General features: G+C 37.8%; 4 protein-coding genes across 7 annotated transcripts; all 4 read left to right on the forward strand.

The window, feature by feature from the left end:
- The first annotated feature begins 353 nt into the window (after nucleotides 1-353).
- On the forward strand, nucleotides 354-5265 carry LOC130717292 (PTI1-like tyrosine-protein kinase 3). Of its 2 annotated transcripts, none has more exons than XM_057567470.1 (8): nucleotides 354-509; nucleotides 1053-1230; nucleotides 1848-2096; nucleotides 2212-2343; nucleotides 2428-2701; nucleotides 4356-4488; nucleotides 4594-4680; nucleotides 4784-5265. In XM_057567470.1, exons 2-8 carry the CDS (start codon nucleotides 1137-1139, stop codon nucleotides 4913-4915), a joined length of 1101 nt encoding a protein of 366 aa, XP_057423453.1. In that variant the 5' UTR covers nucleotides 354-509; nucleotides 1053-1136; the 3' UTR covers nucleotides 4916-5265. The 2 variants fall into 2 exon arrangements, with proteins under 2 accessions (XP_057423453.1, XP_057423452.1); XM_057567469.1 differs by lacking the exon at nucleotides 354-509 and adding an exon at nucleotides 619-786.
- An 807-nt stretch (nucleotides 5266-6072) lies between these two features.
- On the forward strand, nucleotides 6073-9933 carry LOC130721252 (pentatricopeptide repeat-containing protein At5g39350-like). Of its 3 annotated transcripts, none has more exons than XM_057572019.1 (3): nucleotides 6073-8387; nucleotides 8466-8626; nucleotides 8704-9933. In XM_057572019.1, exon 1 carries the CDS (start codon nucleotides 6277-6279, stop codon nucleotides 8281-8283), a length of 2007 nt encoding a protein of 668 aa, XP_057428002.1. In that variant the 5' UTR covers nucleotides 6073-6276; the 3' UTR covers nucleotides 8284-8387; nucleotides 8466-8626; nucleotides 8704-9933. The 3 variants fall into 3 exon arrangements, with proteins under 3 accessions (XP_057428002.1, XP_057428001.1, XP_057428000.1); XM_057572018.1 differs by having other exon boundaries at nucleotides 6073-8626; nucleotides 8704-8813; nucleotides 8899-9932; XM_057572017.1 differs by having other exon boundaries at nucleotides 6073-8626; nucleotides 8704-9932.
- Nucleotides 9934-10096: 163 nt separating this feature from the next.
- On the forward strand, nucleotides 10097-13781 carry LOC130720509 (uncharacterized). The gene is made up of 4 exons (XM_057571156.1): nucleotides 10097-10822; nucleotides 11523-11733; nucleotides 12416-12593; nucleotides 13177-13781. Exons 1-4 carry the CDS (start codon nucleotides 10213-10215, stop codon nucleotides 13708-13710), a joined length of 1533 nt encoding a protein of 510 aa, XP_057427139.1. The 5' UTR covers nucleotides 10097-10212; the 3' UTR covers nucleotides 13711-13781.
- A 598-nt stretch (nucleotides 13782-14379) lies between these two features.
- On the forward strand, nucleotides 14380-18727 carry LOC130718681 (uncharacterized). The gene is made up of 7 exons (XM_057569304.1): nucleotides 14380-15205; nucleotides 15376-15431; nucleotides 16083-16192; nucleotides 16310-16469; nucleotides 16932-17024; nucleotides 17807-17938; nucleotides 18329-18727. The coding sequence occupies exons 1-7, from the start codon at nucleotides 14503-14505 to the stop codon at nucleotides 18365-18367; spliced, it is 1293 nt and encodes a 430-aa protein (XP_057425287.1). The 5' UTR covers nucleotides 14380-14502; the 3' UTR covers nucleotides 18368-18727.
- Nucleotides 18728-20045: the final 1318 nt, after the last annotated feature.

The following is a 20045-nucleotide window of genomic DNA, read 5'->3' on the forward strand; positions in this document are numbered from 1 at the left end:
TCATTCATCATAAACATAACAAACCAAGCAATTATATTACTATTTATTGATAGGTTTCAATATTTAGTTAATTCAGTCTCCGGCATCTCCTTTTTCTTTTGGTACACCCTGGTATGTGCCTTTACATCATTACTAAAACAAAATATTTATCCAACATTAAAAATAATTAGATATATTAAAAATGAAAAAAGGAAGAAAACATATTAGTTAAAAAGTAATAGTAGTGGTTATGAATAATAAAACGGTGATGGCTAAACGCGTTGGTTGCTTATCTGGAAGGATGCAGTCTCGTCTCATTTGATTGATGATGATACAATAATAATAATAATAATAATAATAATAATAATAATCTGATCCTCGAACGAACTCAAAGTTAAAGCTAAAAGCCAAACCAAACCAACGAGCCATATTAATTTCATTTCCTCCCAACCTGCTTTTCCTTTCTCTTTCGCGAGCGATTCACTTGTGTTGGGAGTTTGCATAAACAACAAACCCTAGACTTAGCTAAGGTAATTCGTGTCCTCTAATTTCGGTTCTGTTCGATTTCCATTGCCTAATTTTGGTTACACTGTCTATCTGTCTTTCTTTTATTTCTTTCTTCTCGTTTTCGTTTTCGTTTTCCCTTTCTCTTTGTTTTTGTTTGTTGCCTCTTCAAAATTTCTTCTGCATTTTTTCGATTCCGATTTCCTTTAATTACGCCATTCCTTTTTTGGAATTGGCTGTGATTTACATTTTTTCGATTTGATGGAACAACGCAGAGACTTTCACCGTCGTACTGCTCATCTGGTAACCAAACGATTCAATCATTCCTTCTTCATAGGCATAGGCATAGGCATAGGCTGTGAATGATCGATCATCCAGCTTCTCATATTTATTTATTTATTTATTTATGCTTTTCTCCATGTGATTTACCTAATAACTGTGAATTCATTCATAATTATTATCTTTAATCCTCAAACTGGGCCTGTGGTCATATGTCAATCATGCCTGTTTCAAGAGTTTTTATATTACATTTTCATGTATAATAATGTCCTACATTTATGCTTTTGCAGGCACATGCTTCTCCTCCTCCTGGTTACTTTGTCCGCCTGGGAAATACAAGCAAAGACGATTTATATTTGAGGAAGAGAACAAGGATGCGTCGCTGGCTTTGTTGCACTTGTCAAGTGGAAGAGCCTTACCCATCAAATGAAAATGACCACCTCAAAAGCCCCCGGAATTATGGAGATGGTCAGTTTCTTTATTTTATTTCCTCCACCTATTGTTTACTACCAGAGTAATAACTAAGGATATCAAATGACTAGTTAATTGTAAGCCATTTATTTTTTCTTCATATATGTATGTATGTGTATACGTCAGTGTTATTAAATACCGGATATTGCGGAACTGTAGTGAATATAGCATAAAGCTCTGAGGGCTCATCGCTATCCGTATTTGCCGCTATTTTCCTCTCTGACGGTAGTGTTGTCAAATACCGGATATTGCGGAACTGTAGCGAATATAGCATAGCGCTCTGAGGGCTCACCGCTATCCGTATTTGCCGCTATTTTCCTCTCTGACAGTAGTGTTGTCAAATACCGGATATTGCGGAACTGTAGCGAATATAGCATAGCGCTCTGAGGGCTCATCGCTATCCGTATATGCCGCTATTGACCTCTCTGACGGTAGTGGATTTTAGGCTTTCCGCTATTTTTCGCAATCTGTGATTAACAACACTGGTATATGTATATATTGGTTTTCTTTTGAACAATCTTTAGTTCAAATTTTTGCGGTCCTTCATAATGTATCAGATGGTTGGCTCCTTTCCTGGTAAAGATTTTCTATGTCTCAAATTTTATTTTCAATAGGCAACTCAAAAGGCTCAAAGGCTTCAGCTCCTGTCAAGCATGAAACACAAAAAGCACCACCACCTATCGAAGTTCCTGCATTATCCTTAGATGAGCTCAAGGAGAAGACTGACAACTTTGGATCAAAGGCATTGATTGGTGAAGGATCATATGGAAGGGTGTATTACGCAACCTTAAATGATGGAAACGCTGTGGCTGTGAAGAAGCTTGATGTTTCTTCTGAACCCGAAACAAATAATGAATTTTTGACTCAGGCATGTCGCTGCTATCAACTAAACAAACTATTCGAAATTATACACTGGAAATATGTTGGTTTCTGTATGGTTATTGTCTGGATATTAGCCTTCTCATTAAATTTTCCTACTTCAGGTTTCCATGGTCTCAAGATTGAAGAATGACAATTTTGTTGAGTTGCACGGTTATTGTGTTGAAGGAAATCTTCGAGTTCTTGCATATGAGTTTGCTACTATGGGCTCTCTTCATGACATATTGCATGGTATTTAGCTTCATATCCCGTCCTAACTTATGTTTCATATCTTAAGAAGTTCATCTGATGATTTTTGTTGTCTTTCCATTACAGGTAGAAAGGGAGTTCAAGGGGCACAGCCAGGTCCAACTCTTGATTGGATACAGCGTGTTAGAATTGCAGTTGACGCTGCAAGGGGACTAGAATATTTGCACGAGAAAGTTCAACCGGCTATTATTCACAGAGATATCAGATCAAGTAACGTGCTTATCTTTGAAGATTACAAGGCTAAGATAGCTGATTTCAACCTTTCTAATCAGGCCCCTGACATGGCTGCACGCCTTCATTCTACTCGAGTGTTGGGAACTTTTGGGTATCATGCTCCAGAGTAAGCTTCCTGGACCTGCTTACTTATAATTTATTTATCTATATTATCCTCGTTGCCATACATAGATCTGTGTGTCTGCTATCTTTTATTTATGAAGAAAGATTGTTTTTAGTGCTGCCTGAGTTATCTTTTTACATACCAGTGTTGTCAATCCGGGAATGTGGCCCACCCCATAGTGGTATAGCGTATAGCGGGATGGCCGCTACATTGTTTTTTTTATATAATTTATACTATCTGCATATAAATGATAAAAGTACTCAAAATTAATGACATTCATAATTAATAATAAAATTCATGAGATTTTTACTCTTTTAAACAAAGTATACCAGTGAAACAATGAAAGATAAAATAAATGAATAGAAACAAAACAGAGGAAGCTGTTGGGAAAGATAAATACAAAACCATGAAATAAGAGAAAGGGGAGATGGAGGACGAAGGGAGATGAGTGTGGCCGGAGCCTGGCCGCAAGTTGCGGGAGTGAGGAAGAAGATAGATCGAAGGTTTGGAGGTTAGGCAGAAGGGAGAAGAAGCGGGAGAGTGTATACCCAATTTTTCAGAACTGAACCCCATTTTACTCTTAAAGTTATAACCTAATGGCGTCTTTTTAAGGGTAAAATAGGGATTAAAACCCTAAAAACTGTTGCGCAGCTATAGCGCCTGCGGCACTCGATTCAGGCTGCGATGCTGAAGCGCTACAGCACTCCACTACAGCACTCCTGTCGCTGACGGCGGCCGCTTCGCTGTTATAGAGCTCTATTGATGTCCCTGTTACACACTGACACCGCTGCAATTCATGATTTATTGCTGAGGACTATAAATTAATATTTGACCTCGAATAATTTATATTCTGGTCTTCTTGTCATCTGATTCATTTTTGATTTTCAGATGTCTTTAATGGATAGCTGCTGTGTCCATGTTTCCTTTTCCAGTTCTCTTTGATTTAATACATGTAAATTCAATTCAAATGTGAAATCTTTTAGTTATACTTGATGATAAGTAGTAACTCTTGACTGGTAAATTCAATTCAAATGTGAAATCTTTTAGTTATACTTGATGATAAGTAGTAACTCTTGACTGGTAAGTTATGGTCCATAGACGCATATGATACTACTCGTGGTAGTATCATTACTGGCTTCTGATGTGGTTGTGGTCTTGCTATTTTTTCCACGTAGTCCCCAATGATTGGCTTGAACTTTACTGTTAGTGAATTTGATGAACAAGAAATACAGTACAGACCCTCTTATATCTAGCTTTCTTGATTCAATTTTCCATAGGAAGTAGGAAGGATCTTCTTTGCAGTCAGATGTTTTAACTTGTATGTTTGTTCATATGATGTTCCCAAGCAATATATGCTGCTATGTTGAAGTATGATGAATGTCTCAGCAATTGAACTCAACAGGGCTGGACAATAATTTATTGTCTATAGTTGCTGTTAGTCTCTTTGGTTCATGTCATTCTAGCAATTTGTCTACGTTCCCGTTATGGGGGCATGCAGATTCATTAGGAATTTTCTGAGAACACATTAGTCTATGCCCTTCTTAGTTTTGTATTTTAATTTTTAATTTATTTTGCTTCTCATCTTAACTCTTTGCCTCCTTTGAGATTTTTTTTGTTAATTGGTTCTTAGCTTCTGTTTTGTTGCCAAACTTTACAGATATGCCATGACTGGCCAGTTGACACAAAAAAGTGATGTCTACAGTTTTGGTGTTGTTCTTCTTGAGCTTCTTACAGGAAGAAAACCTGTTGATCACACCATGCCCCGAGGACAGCAAAGTCTTGTCACATGGGTCAGTTTACCTGCTTAAACTCACACCTCATCTGTGCTTCATTTCAATTATTTATAACAATGGTGGTCTTTCATAGATATTTTATTGAGAGTTGTTTCTGTACAGGCTACCCCACGATTGAGTGAGGATAAAGTGAAACAATGCGTGGACCCAAAACTGAAGGGTGAATATCCCCCAAAAGGAGTTGCTAAGGTATCTTTTCTTCTTTCTCTTCCCCCCTGCATGAATAAAGCCATGGTGCTTGAGTCTTTCATTTTGAAGTTGATGCTAACAGTGTATATTGTTGACCATGCAGCTGGCAGCTGTTGCAGCACTGTGTGTGCAGTATGAAGCTGAGTTTAGGCCAAATATGAGCATTGTTGTTAAAGCACTGCAACCACTTCTGAAGACCCCCGCTGCTGCTGCTGCTCCTGCACCAGAAAGTTGAAGCCAATGAATTGAAGTTTATAACTTCTCTTTGGAATCTGCATCTTTTGCACAGTTTGAGTCAATATCTCCAGATTTCATCAAATACTACAAATATATACATAATAATATATAATTATATTTTTGTTTGAGATTGAATGTGTAGGATTGGATTGGCTCGTTTCATGTCATTGTTAAATTCCATCTATGTCTGACATGGCACTTGCAATGCTGATAATACAACAATGGATTTGGGTTTGGGTTGCGTGGTGGATATTTGTGGGGATCAAACCTCGGATATTCTTTATTTGTTTCTTGCAATCAGACTGAGCTGATACATGACTTGAAAAACATATATTTGTTTGACTTTTAGCTTGTTTCTTGTAATTTTCTCATTTAGTCCCGCAAAGTTGCATGTCTTGATTTACATGCCTAGAAAGTGACAGATAAATGTCCACGGTGATTAGAATCTCCCAAGAGCTAAAATATTTCAGGGGTTTTACTCAGCCTACACGGTTTTGATTTCAAAATATAAATAAATGGCCAACAGATGCCATGGTTATCTCCTAGTTGAGTTTTTATTATTATTCTTTTAGACGGGACTTGTGGTGTCTAACTGCGCGTGTTTCTAGTTGGATGTTTTATTATTTCGTAGTTTTTAAAATTTGGTATGAAGGACTTTGTCTATTTGTTTGAATTTTAAAAGATAATTTTCTGACTAGGAATGAAAGTAACTCATTCTTAAAATATTTTATTATTAGAAAAAACTTTAAGGCGGGTCTAAATCTTGCTCGATTCACTATAGATAACCCTGAGAGATTGTGTACTCTCATGCCGGATCTTAGAAAAATATTCCACCTGGAGCAAAGACACAACTTTACTGTGGCAGGATATTTCAAACTCTTGAAAGGTATTAACGTATTCGACCAAAAAAAGAGGTATTAACGTAAACAACATAGGGTTCAAATCCCTCTTTCTCCTTTTTTTTGAATAGTTTTTTTATTCTTAGTTGACTCGTGTTTTCGAGCTTGACTATATACCACTTAGCCAAACTTAAAAAAATTAGATATATAAATGAGTTGAAAAGAAATACTTTTTTAATATGATCTGCTCGACTCAACCCAATTTATTTACTTATTATCTCCAAATTTGAGTAGTTGTGTATTATCCTGCCCGAGCGTATTATGACAGTCCACCTCGAGCAGGGGTGTGGACTTCATAGCCAATGTATTTGGGGCTCGTTCAAAGTGTGTTCACGATGGCTGGCAAGGCCCATTCGAAAAGCAACATGTCCTCACATTTTAAACTCATGCCAGTTCAAGGGATCCCACTAAACTTATTAACCAATGACCGTGTTTGACCGTGTTTGACCGTGTTTAATAGATGAATGGGCCAATGAAGAGGATTGTGACCACTGCAACACAGTGCGAATCGCTCTTGCGAAAATTTTCAGCTTCGAATTCCCTTTCAGAAACCAAAAAGCTTCATGCTTTCATCCTCACCTCTGGCCTTCTCTCTTCCTCCACCAACCTTTCCTCTAAGCTTGCTACAACCTACGCACACTGCCACCATGCTTCCTATGCCTCCCACCTGTTTGATACATTGCCCCAACGGAGCTTGTTCTCGTGGAACACTATGATGAGGATGTATGTTCAAATGGGTCGCCCCCATGATGCCCTCAACTTGTTTGTTGAAATGATCCACTCGGGTCTGACTCTGCCCGACAACTTCACGTACCCTATCATTATCAAGGCTTGCAGTGACCTGTCCTTCCTTGATATGGGTGTTGGGGTTCATGGGATGACATTTAAGGCTGGCTTTGATTTGGACACATTTGTTCAGAACTCTTTGCTGGCAATGTATATGAATGCTGGGGAGAAAGAACAAGCACAGCTGGTTTTTGACTTGATGAAGGAACAAACCGTCGTGTCTTGGAATACCATGATTAATGGCTACTTTCGAAATAACCGTGCAGAGGAGGCGTTAAGGGTTTATAACAGAATGATGGATGCTGGTGTGGAGCCTGATTGTGCTACTGTTGTTTCAGTTTTGCCAGCTTGTGGACTTTTGAAGAATGTGGAGCTTGGGAGAGAGGTTCATGCGTTGGTCAAGGAGAAAGGGTTTTGGGGGAATATGGTGGTCAGGAATGCGATGTTGGACATGTATGTTAAGTGTGGCCAGATGAAAGAAGCATGGTGGTTAGCTAATGAGATGGATGAGACGGATGTGGTGACATGGACAACTTTGATTAATGGATATATTCTGAATGGTGATGCAAGAAGTGCTTTGATGCTTTGTCGGGTAATGCTGTTGGAAGGAGTGAAGCCAAATTTAGTTAGTGTAGCTTCTCTGCTATCTGCCTGTGGCAGTTTTGGTTCTTTGAACTATGGCAAGTGCCTTCATGCATGGGCAATAAGGCAAAAGCTTGAGTCTGAGGTCATAGTAGAAACTGCCTTGATTGATATGTATGCCAAATGCAATTGTGGCAACCTCAGTTATAAAGTGTTCATGAAAACCTCTAAAAAGAGAACAGCCCCATGGAATGCTCTTCTATCTGGGTTCATACATAATAGCCTTGTAAGAGAAGCAATACAACTCTTTAAACAAATGTTAGTGAAAGATGTACAACCTGACAATGCAACCTTTAATAGTCTTCTTCCTGCATATGCTGTTCTTGCTGACCTCAAACAGGCAATGAACATACATTGTTACCTTATAAGGTCAGGATTTCTTTACAGACTTGAAGTAGCAAGTATTCTAGTTGACATATACTCAAAGTGTGGAAGTTTAGGATATGCTCACCACATTTTTAATATAATTCCTCTGAAGGACAAGGATATTATTATTTGGAGTTCCATAATTGCTGCTTATGGAAAGCATGGGCATGGAGAAATGGCCGTGTCACTTTTTAATCAGATGGTTCAATCTGGAGTGCAACCAAATCAAATCACATTCACCTCTGTTCTGCATGCATGCAGCCATGCCGGTTTGGTGGATGAGGGTTTGTCTCTGTTCAAGTTTATGCTTAAACAACATCAAATTATTCCTCTTGTTGATCACTATACATGCATCATTGATCTTCTTGGTCGTGCTGGTCAATTGAATGATGCTTATAATCTTATTAGAACAATGCCTATAAAACCTAACCATGCTGTATGGGGTGCACTACTTGGCGCTTGTGTGAGTCATGAGAATGTTGAACTGGGAGAGGTGGCTGCTAGGTGGACTTTTGAGCTTGAACCTGAAAACACTGGAAACTATGTTCTGTTGGCAAACCTTTATGCTGCTGTAGGAAGGTGGAGAGATGCAGAGAATGTTAGAGATATGGTAAATGTGGTAGGATTGAGAAAATTACCTGCTCAAAGTTTAGTTGAGGTGAGAAGTGAGTGAAGTAGATGGGCTCATATAGATCACAATGCCAGCTAACCACATTGTCCAAAACGAGGGATGAAGGACATTTGTTTGAAAAGTTGAAATGGCCCAATACCGACTTAGTATGTTCTAATAATATTTTTCTATATTCATTTGCCAATACCTTGTCTGTGAATTTACTAACTGTTGTCCATATACAGAGAGTGCAAGTCAAAAGATTGTACTCTCTGCTGACTATCAAAGAGTCAGCTTCAAGCATTCCTAAAAATCTTGAGGCTAGGCGAAGGCTAGAGTTTTTCACAAACTCACTTTTTATGAAGATGCCTCGTGCAAAGCCAGTTAGAGAAATGTTATCCTTTAGGTACGTATCTTTTTCCTCTTGAAATACATTATTCCACTTATTGTTTTTGTGCTAATCTTTGTTTTCTGACTGTGCAGTGTTTTCACCCCTTATTATTCTGAGGTTGTGCTTTACATCATGGCTGAACTCCTAAAGAAAAATGAAGATGGCATTTCAATTTTGTTCTACCTGCAGAAGATATATCCAGGTAGTTTTTACTTCATTTTGCTGAAATCAGAATATCAGATCATAACTGGATGGCATTATGTAGTGCTATATGTATTACTTTCCAGCAAAAATCGAGTATGTAGGTGCACTGAATGACACGGAAAATCGAAGGAGCCAACCTGGCGAATGGGGAGAAGACACGCGAAATCTGAGTGAAGCATGAGAATTAAGAACATCACGACACATCATCAGGGAATGGAGGGTAGAAAGGAGAGTGTGCCACATTGGAATTCCACTCACCGTAAGATTGCACCAGAGAAGAGAATGCATGTGGTTGCGACACATCAACATTTAGTTCTTAGAACCTTTGCTCTTTTAATATGTATATTGATTGATTGATTGATATTGATATTGATGATATTGATGTTGGTGAACAACACAACATAGAGAGACACATTTAAGAAATTGGTACCTTTGGAAAGCAAAGATCAAGCATTTCCAACTCACAACAGTTCGATCATAACATTCCATCTCTGGAAAAGATTCCATGCGGGGGGTTGTGTACCCTCATGGGTCCAAACTTTGCTCATGTCATTATAGATAAGCCTTGAGCGGGGGGTTGTGTACCCTCATGCCCGATCTTACTAGGATGTTCCACCTCGAACAAAGGCGTGAAGGTGACAAATATTTCAAACTCTTGAGAGGTATTAGCATAAACTGCATAAGTCTGTTAGCTTATCATCTCCAACTTTGAGTGGTTGTGTACTCTCATGCCTGAGCGTATTATGACAATCCACCTTGAGCAGGGGTGTGGTCTTTATAGCCAAGGTACACCGAGCTCGTTCAAAGTTTGTTCACGATGACGAGGCCCATCAAAAAGCAACATGTCCTCACATTTGAACTAATGTAAGTTCAAACGATCACACATGACAATAAAGGGGAACATATCGCAAAATAACTAATGCTCATTATAATAGTGATAAGGTTTTCTATGCACTTGACTTACTCCTATACCATGTAACCTTTAGTATTCACAAGTGGTTGAGAGAAACTTTTATGAGTTGTTTCAATGCGTGAGAACTAAATCTAAAAGATAGAAAATAATTTATTTATGAGTACGTCTTCACATTAGACAAGCTATACCGAACCCGCAAAAGAAGTATATATTTGAAAGTAAAGTGACATTAAGAATTAAAATAAAATTATTCCAAATAAAAATAAAAAGCAATTTGAAAATTAGAAATAAAATAAAATGTTGAGAATTTCCCATTTGTTAACAAAAATAAAATAAAACGAAAGGGGTATAAATAAGTTAGAATGAACCCCACGCCCTCACAATTGGAAGTCTCAACCGAGAGTGAGAGTGAGAGTGTGAGTGTGAGTGTGACTGCGACTGCTACTTGTGTTCATCAAGATTTCCTCAATTGTGCGGTGCGGTGATGGCTCACGTTTCCGATTCCGATGCTTCAGTTCTCGCCGGCGACTGCTTCACCAACTCACAAGAACACCTCGTTCTTGCTGCTGCTGCTGCGGAGGAGGAACTGCTCCAAGTTAAGAAGAAACAACTCCTCGACGAACTCGAATCTGCTCTCGTCACACCCAAAGACACCGTCAAATTGCCACTGCCACCGATTGCTATGCCCAATCCCGTTCCCGTTCGACCTTCCTTGGGCTTAGGGATTGAGGTTATCGACGAAACGGCATTGCTGGAGACCATTCCCAGGAAAATCACGACGGCGGCTTCAAAGAACGCAAGAAGAAGGGCCCCCGGTAAAGGAGGAGAAGGAGGACCCGTCAAGAAGCAGATCCGTCATCACAAGAAGACCGTCACGGCGGAGGAGATACCGGTTCTGAGGAATAGCGAGGCCAAGGGTGGCAAGTACTCGCGGAAGGACATGATGGCGCTGAGGTTCGTCAATGTTGCGGGGCAGCGAAGGTTCTGGAAGACCATTTACGCCAACCTTGAAAGCGGCGTGGCTCAGGAGTATGATACCTTGGCGGTTAACGTTCACCATCTTCCATGCCTTCCTAACAAGAAGCCAATCCTCGGTAAGGATTTTCTTATGAGAACACCTGCTTTTCTAATTCGCTGTTTTTCTTTCTTGCTTTTTGATTTCTGGGTGCTGCAATATTTGTGTATCAAGTTATCTTTTGATTAGTCTAAGGCGTTTTTCTCAGCAAATGTATTGAGTATTTTTTTTTCTGGTGAAATTGTACAAGACTTGATTGCTTGAGATTTTCTGTTTATCCAACTGTCTCCTGGTTGCTAGCTCATATTGTGTCAATTTGTTTTCAATTTCTGTGGTGGACAGGTGTTGGTGCTGCTAATGGAAGATGGAGATATGTCAAAGTTTTTGTCTGAAGAATGAGCCCAAGGATAATCTGCAACATTAGTTCACTAAATTCTAACTTTTCTACTTAGGGCACTGTCTTCTGTGTACTGTTACTTGTATAGAGTCAGTGTATATCAAAAGTCTTGTACATTAGACTAGATTGTAAATCTGAAAGATTACTCTGGTCATTCAGTAGCGACTAGAGAGGATGCTTTGTTGTTTGTCAATTGTTGATTTTTTCAATAAAAAGTTCAATTTTTTTGTTTGTCTAAATTGTGCTTGAATGAGTGGATGTTTTAACTGGTTATTGTTGCTTTTCCAGATACTTAATTATATATTTATTCCTTATCCAACCCTTCTTATATCATTCGCAAATTGACAATGTTTGGTGCTGAAAGTCTTCTAATTGCTTTCAGGAGCAGAGTCATGTGAAAACGTGAGTCCTGTTGACCCTTCTTGTAGTCATATGGATGAGGATGGGCACTCAGTCTTAGAAGAGCGCAATGAAGATGATGATAGTGAAGATGAATATACTAGCATCCAGAGGCCTGCCTTTTATGTCGATGGAGAACCTAATTTCGAATCTGGTCCACCAGAAGATGGATGGGAATATCTTAGGCGTGTCAGGTATTATTGTAACTGTTAGCTGCTGATTTATGGTCCTGTGAAGGATTTTTGAAATTTTGTTTCTTCCTATTGATTTCTTTTTGTTGTTTTGATCTCTATAAAGTAAATGATTCTCAATATTATTGGGGATCAGTCCATCTCCTTATTCAATCTCTTGACAAAATGCATCACAACTGATCCTAACAGCCAATCCCTAAACTTGTGATTCACTTACAGTATAGTAGAAGTTGTAGTAAGTCTTGGGATGCAAAATGGAGCCCAGTATTGCAACTGTAATGGACACATTTAGTTAAACTCTGAATTTCTTAACAGATAGAGTGGGGGAAGCCGGCAATAGACATTACATTCAGCCATATGCTATGTAATTTTTAAGTTGAGAGCGTATTATTTTTTCGTACAAATTTTATTATTAGTACAGTTGGAGTTCCACTTACAAGTGTCAATGAGTATTTGAATAAGTTCCTTCAGTCAAAGTTCTAAATATGTCTATAGCAGTAAGCTTCATGGAATAAATTTGAGGCGTCTAGAAAGGATGGAATTTAGACTGCAATGGTTTCTTAGCCTATGTTGGAGAAGATAGATGTTAGAACAGCCCTAGGTTTTGGGTCTGTTAAATGTTGGTTTGGTCAGCAGGTGAAACTTACTGTAAGATAAATTCTCAAACTTTTTTTATGCTGCTTAGGTGGGAAGCAGGTCAAATTCCAAAAGTGAAGGTAGCAAAACTGGACAGATGTAAACTTAACAAGGAACAAAGTGCTTACATGCCCAAGATTCCCGATGTTGCCAAGTGTCCTGAGCATCTGTTGCCATCGAAACAGTGGGAGGATGTATTTCTTGCTGAGTTTTCATCACTGAGAGCGGTATGTTCTTCAAGAACCTCTTTCTATATCTCATCGTTTTTCATTTGCCTGCTTCTTTTTTCATTTTAAATTGTTAAAGTCATCAAGTTTAAGATAAAATAAGAAGAGAATACTTTGGATTATGATTATGGTTTAATTAAGATAAGGTGGTATTAAATAGGTTCCTAATTCTAATCCAATAAGGAAATGAATCGTGAAATATGTAAAAATATAAAAACTTAAGACAATGTAAGATACTTCCGGATAAGATCAATATGTTATGAGATATTTTTTTTATATAATCTAGCATGAGTGACCAGACCAGTACTAAGAATTTTGCTATTCCTTCACCTCATAATGGGTATGCACACCACTTCCTCAGGTACACTACTCATGCATGACTACATCTTGGACCCTTATGGTGTTCTTAACTGTAATTGGCATACGTAGTGAAATCATTTAACTTTGTTCATATTGTTAAATAAACAAATAAGATACTAATTAATTTCCTTGCTAACAAACGTTTGGTTTTTGGGATCCTACTGGATTTTGTTTTAGTTCTGATTCATTAAAGGACTTCACTGACCCTGGTTTATTATTCCAGAATCTCTCATGTCTTGAAGGTTCAAGTGTCATGGATTCCAGTAGTCTACAACCTGTTCATTCCTCCCAATTAGTTGGGAACAATTGTGGAGAATCTGCAAGTGTTATGAACCGAGATGTCCTACATAGCATTGATAAGGCAATGGATCAACTTACAATTAACTTGACAGGTGAAGTTAAAGATACAACACAGCCACTGAAGACAGGATCAAAAACTTCCATTGATCAAACTACTCCTCCTTTGCTTTCTGTAGTCTTAGGAATGGACTCTGTAGCCCGCGTATCGATGTTGCTGAAACGAATTAGCTTGCTCGAATCTGCAAACACTATCACAAGAAATGATTGCATGTGGCTTTTTGCTCTCTGTGCAACAGTTGATGCTCCACTACATGCTGACACTAGTGCCGCCCTCAGGAGTCTGCTGCGGAAGTGTGCTAGCATTCGTGCTGGAAAGGCTGGACTAGACGAGGAGGCTGTGATGTTGAATATACTAGCTACTATTTCAGGGAGATATTTTGGACAATCTGAAACCTGAATTCCCAGTTTGTAACTTTATTACGACGCCTTATGTTTTTCGGATTATGTATGAAGAATTTATTTATCCTAGCTTTCTTCTTTTTTCTATGTCCTTATGGATTCCTAAAGTACTTTATACTGCCAACTTTTATAGCTCTTGAATGTTTTAAAAATGAAATTAATTAAATTCTTCTATATATTTTTATAATCTACTTGAATGTTTATACAATCTCATTTTTTCTCCTTAAGGGTATTCTTCATTGTTAGATGTGAGACCAATCTTGATGATTAAAGTTAGAGACTTTGTTAATAGTTTTTGTTTCTTCATATACATGAGTTTTGGGCTTTTTTGCACAATCAACATATATTAGTAAATAAATTTTGATAATTTACAAACTTCAAATCAACTTTTTAAATAAAGACAAAAAGATATATGTATAGGTAGAAGACAAAAGAAAAATTGTGGTTGGATTTTCCGCGAAGGTTGGGGTAGCTGCTAGGGCCCCGGGATCCTCTTAAGTGTAAAAAAACTTGAGAGTGTCAAGTTTTACCATCTCACCATTAACTTTTGTGTAGATAATAAATGAAAAATAAAATAAAATAAAATTAATGGTGAGATGATGAAACTTGACACTCTCAAGTTTTTTTACACATGAGAGGATCCAAACCCAGCTGCTAGGTTTGAAGCTCAGCACTGAAACACAAGCAGCAACACCCACCATTGTAATTTCTTTTCTCTCTCTCTTGTTTGAATCATCACAGAGAGAGTGAGAGAAACAAACTACATATTATTATTATGTGATGTGATGATATGTTGATTTTCTCTCCATCCAACTCTTTCACTCTTCCTTCCCAATTCCCCCCACCCTCATGCCTCGTTCCCACCTTCGTCTGCGCTTCTTTTCGCCGCCGCAGTCGTCGCCGCAACCGTCGCAACAAGCTCTCCTCCCCCCTCACCACCACCACCACCTCGTCGGAACCCAAGCTCGAAACAGTTCTCGACCTCACTCACCTGACCCCTTTCCAAGTTCTCATCCCTTCCTTCCGTTCCGAATTTCGCCGCTTCATTTCATCCGGCAAAGACGCTTACCGCGATTTGCAGACCCTCTTCACTCTCGACGATAACCGCAGACTCGTGGTTTCGTGTCGCCCTTCCACCTTGCATTTCGTGGGAACTTCAGCGGCTCTCACCTTCCTCGTGTTGTCTGTTTTCAGGGTTTTGGTCCAATTGGTTTCTGGGTTTGGCTCTTGGCGTCGAAACGCCTCTACCTATAAGCCCGTGGTGCGTAGGGACCGGAGCCTCGGGGGAAAGGAGGTGGTTATTGCGTGGGGTGAAAGTCAGAGTCAGAGCACCCCTGCTTCCAGGGTTCAGCGCACTGCTATTGCAAAGAACAAGGTTCGGGTCGAAAAGAAATTGCCAAAATGGTGGCCAAGTGTGATCAATAATGCTGCTGTTGTCTTCGACGTCAATGAGCGAGATGAATATAAGAGAGAGGCTTACAGAGTTGTTCGAGGTTTGATTCCTCTTTTTTGCTTAGTTCATTCCAATGACATTGCATCTTTGAATTGAGGTTTGAGTCTACTTGTGCACTTCTTTTTGTAGGTAAAGATACACGTCTCTTAATTTCTATACTGTTTTGCCATCCTTTTAATTGAAGTTGCATCTCACCCGCTTGATTTCCAGCAATTGTCGACAATAGGATGGGCGGAAGAGACATCTCAGAGGATGATATAATTCGTGTCAGTTTCCCCCCCCCCCCCCCTGGTGATTTACTTAATTATGAAATTGTGTGTGCAATTGTATCTAGTATTTGATATTAGTATTTTACAAAAATTAGTATTAGTATGTATATCGTTGTCAGTAATAACCCTCATAATTTGGTTTTTGGTCGAGCTCAATGGCGTAGTATGATCCATATAGCCGACCTCACTTAGTGGGATAAGGCTTTTGTTGTTGCTGTAGTATGTATATCGTTGAGCTTGGTATTGCTTTCCTTTGATTGCCTTTTATGTTTTATGTAAGAAAACATTATAGGCCTTTGGTAAACTTACAGCAACTGCAACTTTATGTGGTACTGCCCAAGTGTCAGTTTTAATATTCCCCTTATTTTTCCTAATTGCTGTGAAGTATAAAAGAATACTCCTTTTATGAAATATTTAGTGATATGATAAACTGTAGTACTGACTACTGAGGTTTTGTTAAGTGATGATATGCATGTTAAGCATTTGTCTAATTGATCAATATTGAATACTTTAAACATCATGCTGATGATTTCTAATTCATTTATTGATGTGTGCATAAAATAAATATTTTTCCATCATGAAAGGCAGTTATTTTTTTTCTCTTCTCATAACACTTGAACTGTTTTTTTTTCCTGTACACATGAACAGCTGCGTCAACTATGCAGATTTTCTGGTGTTCAAGTGTCTGTGGAACCAACAAATATCCGGGACTCCTTATACCGAGCATCTGTTAACTATGTTCTAGATGCTTGCAGCAGGTATGATTTTCTTAGGCATGCATTCTTGTCTATACCTTGGTTACCGCTACATGGCACCTGTTAATCTTGATGTACGCTCCTGTTTTAAGTTTTAATGGTTACTTTCGTTTTTTTCAGTGCACCTACTACCTCTACTTCAATTGATATCAATGGTGAGGATGCTCAACAATTCCTTGCTGGATTTGCTGAAAACATTGGCCTTGAAAATGTTCGTGCTGCAACAATTGTGTGTGCAGCTGTTGCTGCAAGTACACGCTCCCGTCTTCTACAGGCTTGGGTAATTTTCTCACCCAAATCTTATAATTGCAACCTTTGGGTTTTTTTCAAGATTACATTTTTGTAACAACTAGTATTAAAGGCAGGCAGCTATACTTTCAGTTAAAAATATTGTTGGCTGTTTATATTAATTTGTGTTACAAGAAATGCCACAAATTCCAGATATCTTTCTTAAAGATGGTATAATATCATACCATTAAATATGACCATTGTGTATGTTGTGTTTTCTTTGATGGTCACAGGATATAAAGAATCAGATGCTAGTTTTAAGTCTGGCAAATATGTAAAACCTATAATTTGATTGTGGGTCTTAAGAAAGGGTGCTTAACTTGAAAGTATTGTAAATTTGTTACTAAAATGCTTGAAGTTTAGGCCTCCGATAACTCTGGTCTGGTTTCTACAAAGTTCATGTGCATCCTCTTGAATGCTTCATTAAATTTATGCTGTTGTGTTTTAATCATAGGCTCTCGAAATGCAAGGAAAACATGTTGATGCAACGGTAGAACTGTCAAAGATATGCCTTCTTCTACGAATATTTCCTCCTGAGGAATCTTCTGTATGTATCTTAAATAATAATTTGCAGATTTTTATTTCTGTTAAATTTCTCCACTTCTCTTGGATGAATAATTCATTTGTTATTCTCATTGTAGCTTTTCCTGACTCAGTGTGGTAAGACTTGGGTTGTAGCTGTCTCTTAAATTTTTTTTTTGATAGGCAAATGTTAGTTGTTAGTAATGTTAATAAATTAGTCCCTCATCAGGGTTCGAACCCTGGACCCTTCACCCTTCATCCCACCCAACCCGAATGTCCCCTAGCTCTTAATAGTTACCATATATTAAAAAGGGAGCTTAAATAACACTTTATGTTTTCATGTAAATGTTAATTCACTGGTAATTCTTAATGTTTCCATAAATGAGAAATGAATATAAGGAAACAAGTACCATATAAACTGCTCATTGCGGTTATTGATTTTTTTTTCATTCTTTATAAAAATAAAAAGAAAAGGAGGGAAAAACTAGGATGATAAAAATAAGAATCCTCATATTATAGAGAACAAAATACTTTGTGTTGAAATGGACTAAACAAATGCAACAAATCTGCCCAATCTCTATAAATGTCTGAAATAGCAACCCAAATCCAATACACTGCTGAGAGCCGACAAAGCCACCCTGTTTCAAGTTATGTCCTCTCCAGGGTTGCTGATTAGGATGTTGTTTTGGATGATTCATTATGTACATAGAGAGACTTTTCTTATAACCTTGTCCGCTACAGCATATGATTTATGGATTGACTTTTTTGCTTCCTAAAAGCTCTTGTTCCTTTATTTTTTCTGTGCAGCCTGAAATGGAGATGGTTAGTCGGGGCCTACAGAAACACTTAAAACTGGAACAAAGAAAACACCTAATGTTTCTCTTTGGTAAAGTTTGTGGTGAGGACAGTCACAGGATTGCAAGAGAAGCCCTTGGTTTGGTGCGAACCTATTACCCTATCTTGCACAAATAAGTACTTGCTTCTTACAATTTAATTGTAATTTGTAATGCATGTGCAGCCTTAAGAAGTTATTTCAAAGTTACTGCTTTTATACTTACTTTTAAAGTGGACCTTTCGCTTTGATGGTGATGAGTTCTTCTGATATGGGTATAGAACTCTGCAAATTTCCAGAAGCCAAAAGCAAAACAATGTGACTCAACTATAGTGTTAAAATTAAGATTTACCTTCCTCAGTTTGCATGCTAGTAGTCTTGTGTTATGTCTTGATTTGGCTTGTTGAATAGTGTATGTTAGGAGCACGTATATCTCCTGGTTTGATGTTGATTTTTCATTTTTTGGCTGCTCATTAATCTGTACTCTTCTTGTGTAGATGCATTCTGATCAACTTGAGGACAAGATGGCACTGTGAAAGATAATCTCTGCCTGCAGCCTCTCGCTCAAAAAAGAAAACTGACTTCACACTGCATTCTTTTTGACAAGTTCAATTGTTTAGTATTATATGTTTATTCAATAATATTTAGCTAGTATATCAATACTATTATTTACTTTTAAAATGGGTTTTTATAACCCAACAGTAGTTGGTTGAAGTGAAAGGGGACTTTGGCCCTAGATGAATTTTACTCGTGATGTCAAGGGTTGAATCACTGAAGTCCTCACTCTAGTGAAGGATCACCTGAGGGAAATCCCATAACAATGCTGAGGGTATTCCTGGTCAAAGGATTCTCTCATTGTGCCCAAATTCAAATCCCACATATCTTTAGTTGTTTTATGCTTAATTACACTTTAATATTTTCTGCGTAAAATCTTCACAAATTGAATTGACGAATCATTGCAAACCTTCTTCCACTCGAAACTCATCAACCAAAAAAGAATAAATTTCACCTAAAATTAAAAAACCCTCAAACTCTACCCTTTTTAAATCATAATACTGTTTTTTCAACATAATCTCATCTCACCTTTCAAAAAAACACCTAATTTCATCTTATGAAATCCTTTAAATTTTCATATTTATCACTGTTTCTTTTTTTACTTTTTGACTTTTAAATTTATATTAAATTCTCAATCCATCATAAATCACAACATTTGAATAAAAAATCAAGATTTAAGATTTTGTTTACATATGAAAATTGGCAAAGGTGATTATACGTGTCATTAATTATAATTTATTTTCAGTTTAATTTTAATGCAATTTTTTAAATCAATCAGATTTGGGGATTTGAATCACAATCTCCTTCAATCATCTAAATAAGGAAAATGGACGAAAATAAAACAGAACCAAATCATAGATTATTCTCTTGTAGGAATTAAGGCCCATGACGAACCAAACCACAGAATATTCTGTTGCAAGCATCTCCGCCTATATAAGCACCACACCACTATTTACAAGGTTTTATGTTCAATTCAAAATAGTTCCTTCATTCCTCTTCTTTGCTAGTCTTTCATTTCAACTCAATATGTATCCCGGGGATATGGTAAGTGGTAACGCTTAAACATTTGCTTTATTCCCTTCACCCTTGATCCATCTATCAATTTTTTATTGTTTTTTTATCACTAATTATTGATTGTTGCAAAAGTTTAATCATTGTTACAACTTTACATGGTGGTGCAGGCTAATCGTAGATACTATTACCCACAACATTCAGCAGCATATCATTACCCCCCTTACCCGTCCAATCATTATGATGAATATGAGCAGCAACATAGGCATTATATATTTGACAATAACAATAACATTGTGGAAAGAAATCCATATCCATTTGATGGACCATATTTTGATAGAAGAATGGTGGAACCAAGTCATCAATTTGGAGCAGATAGTGTTGGATATGATCGCTATGGAAGATTGAGGCCTTATCCCTATTATGATTCCAGATATTCTTTTCATGGTAGAGTTGATCCTTATACCAGTTACCAAGCTTACTATGAGACTCCACTTTTGGCTTACCCTCAACCGCCGCCAAGGCCAAAAATCCACCCATTTTGGACTCCAGATTCGCTGTGCACTATTATGTGACCAGATGTTTCATGCAACCCTGATTAAGAAATGTTTAGAAATATTTTATCTTCTTTGCTATTGGTACTGATAA

Source organism: Lotus japonicus, chromosome 5, assembly GCF_012489685.1.
Source record: "Lotus japonicus ecotype B-129 chromosome 5, LjGifu_v1.2".
NCBI lineage: Eukaryota > Viridiplantae > Streptophyta > Magnoliopsida > Fabales > Fabaceae > Lotus > Lotus japonicus.